This window comes from Bison bison, unplaced genomic scaffold (genome assembly GCF_000754665.1).
Source record: "Bison bison bison isolate TAMUID 2011002044 unplaced genomic scaffold, Bison_UMD1.0 scf7180017864303, whole genome shotgun sequence".
NCBI lineage: Eukaryota > Metazoa > Chordata > Mammalia > Artiodactyla > Bovidae > Bison > Bison bison.
In genome coordinates, this window is record NW_011494875.1 from 576,378 (window position 1) to 578,143 (window position 1,766).

The window sequence follows — 1,766 nt, forward strand, 5'->3', positions numbered from 1 at the left end:
GGAAGCGGAAGTGTCGGCGGCCGGCGAGTAGGAAGTGGTGATTCCTGAAGAGGAGATGGCTGCTCTTGCTACACTCCCCCCGCTGCCCCCACAGTTTAAGAGCATACAGCATCATCTGAGGACGGCTCAGGAGCATGACAAGCGAGACCCTGTGGTGGCATATTACTGTGAGTCCTTCCGAGTCCCCGCGGTCCTCCTTGGCCTCCGCTCCCCACCCCCGCCCCCTGGTTCTTAAGGCCGTCCCCGCCTCCCTAGCTTTAGACCTGAGCTTTGACCTCTGACCTGTCCCCGGGGTCCCGCCCTCCTTAGGGATCCCCAAGTTCTCTGCCCGCTCCAGGTCTCAGAAAGGCAAAACTTCGAAGTACTTTAGCGTCCACCAACTAAATATTTTTAAACGGAATACATGGGCTCATGGACTCTGAAACAGTGTTCTAAAGTTATCTCCCTGTGTTTACACACAGGAGCTTTCTGTCTCCACTAGGAAATCGTGAAATTAACCTAGGTAGTTAAGTAACTGAGTTGGGGCTGAAAGGAAGATAAGTGTTCCAAAGACAGTAGTGATGTGGGCAAAAGGAAGATTGACTAATTGAAAACATTGTAATGAGTGTGGGTTACTTATGACAACTTGCAGGCCCATTCATAAATAAAGAGTGACTGCTACAGAACAAACACTTGTATTTACCGATTTGTCCTTCTGCATTTAAACTGCTGTCTTCTACCAGTGAGAACTTGTAGCCTTGATTTTGAGCAATAAATGAGGTTGAGACATTTGGTGACACACTCTCACTTTGGTTGTGATACAGTTGATGAAAAACACAGATCAGACTTGATCACACTTTTTCCTTTGTGCTAAAGACAGTAGTTCCATTATAGGTTATTTTATATTCCACATTCTAACTTTGCTGCAAATAAAACAAGTAACCAAGCAACCATAGTACGCTGAAAAGGATTTTTAACTTTGAGAAGCTCAGTGTAAGGTGTCCTCTTTCATAGACAGTATAAGGTTAGCCGAAATACGGTCCACTGCTATCCCGGCCATAAACCAGGAGTACCCCATTTTCACTCCTCAAATGTGCAAGGCCCTTTCAAACCTCCACATTCTTCCCTTTCTTGGAAATCTACCCTTTTTTCCACTTGGCGAACTCCTTAATTCAGATTCTAACTCAATGTCACCTCTTCTGTGGGCAGTAAGATGATTACTCTCAAGGCTTTACCTTCTCAGTTTGTTCGGATCATAACAACATTTTTGCGTTATACTTGTTTTTCAGGTTCCTCAAGCAGGGACCATTAGTCATTCATTCAGCTTGTATTTATTGAGATGTTACCTGTATGAGTATTACCAGGCACAGTGCCTACAGCATTCGTGAAGCTTACATATTGGGGGGGCGGGGCGGGGGGGTTGGATTAAACAGTAAAATGAGTAAATTTATATAGAATATTATAAGATTGTGAAGAAAATTAAAGCTGGGAAAGAACAGGGAGTACCAGGAGTAGGGTGGTAGGAAGTGAGGGAGGGATTTCATTTTCAGAGTGGTCAGGGAAAGCTTCGCTGAGTTCACATCTGAACAAACTTAACAGGAGTGAAAAGCAAGCTTTGCATCACCTGGGCGAGAGTGCTCTCCATAGAGGGGATAGCAAGTGCAAAAGTTCTGAGGTAGGGGCTTGCTTAAAAGAGGATTAAAGTGACTATTGTAACTAGAGTGAATAGAGCAAGCAGAAAAGCGATGTGATTAAAGTCAGAGAGATTATTTCTTGTAACAATTAAG

General features: G+C 44.3%; 1 protein-coding gene across 2 annotated transcripts in view; it reads left to right on the top strand.

Annotated features, from left to right (window-relative positions):
- VTA1 (vesicle (multivesicular body) trafficking 1) overlaps positions 1-1,766 on the top strand; it is a 72,669-nt gene continuing 70,903 nt past the window's right edge. The window contains exon 1 of one of the 2 annotated variants that reach the window (XM_010851437.1): positions 1-167. In XM_010851437.1, coding sequence (XP_010849739.1) covers positions 56-167 — 112 coding nt within the window. In that variant the 5' untranslated portion in view covers positions 1-55. The remainder of the gene's footprint in view (positions 168-1,766) is intronic. The other variant, XM_010851439.1, reaches the window with a different exon arrangement.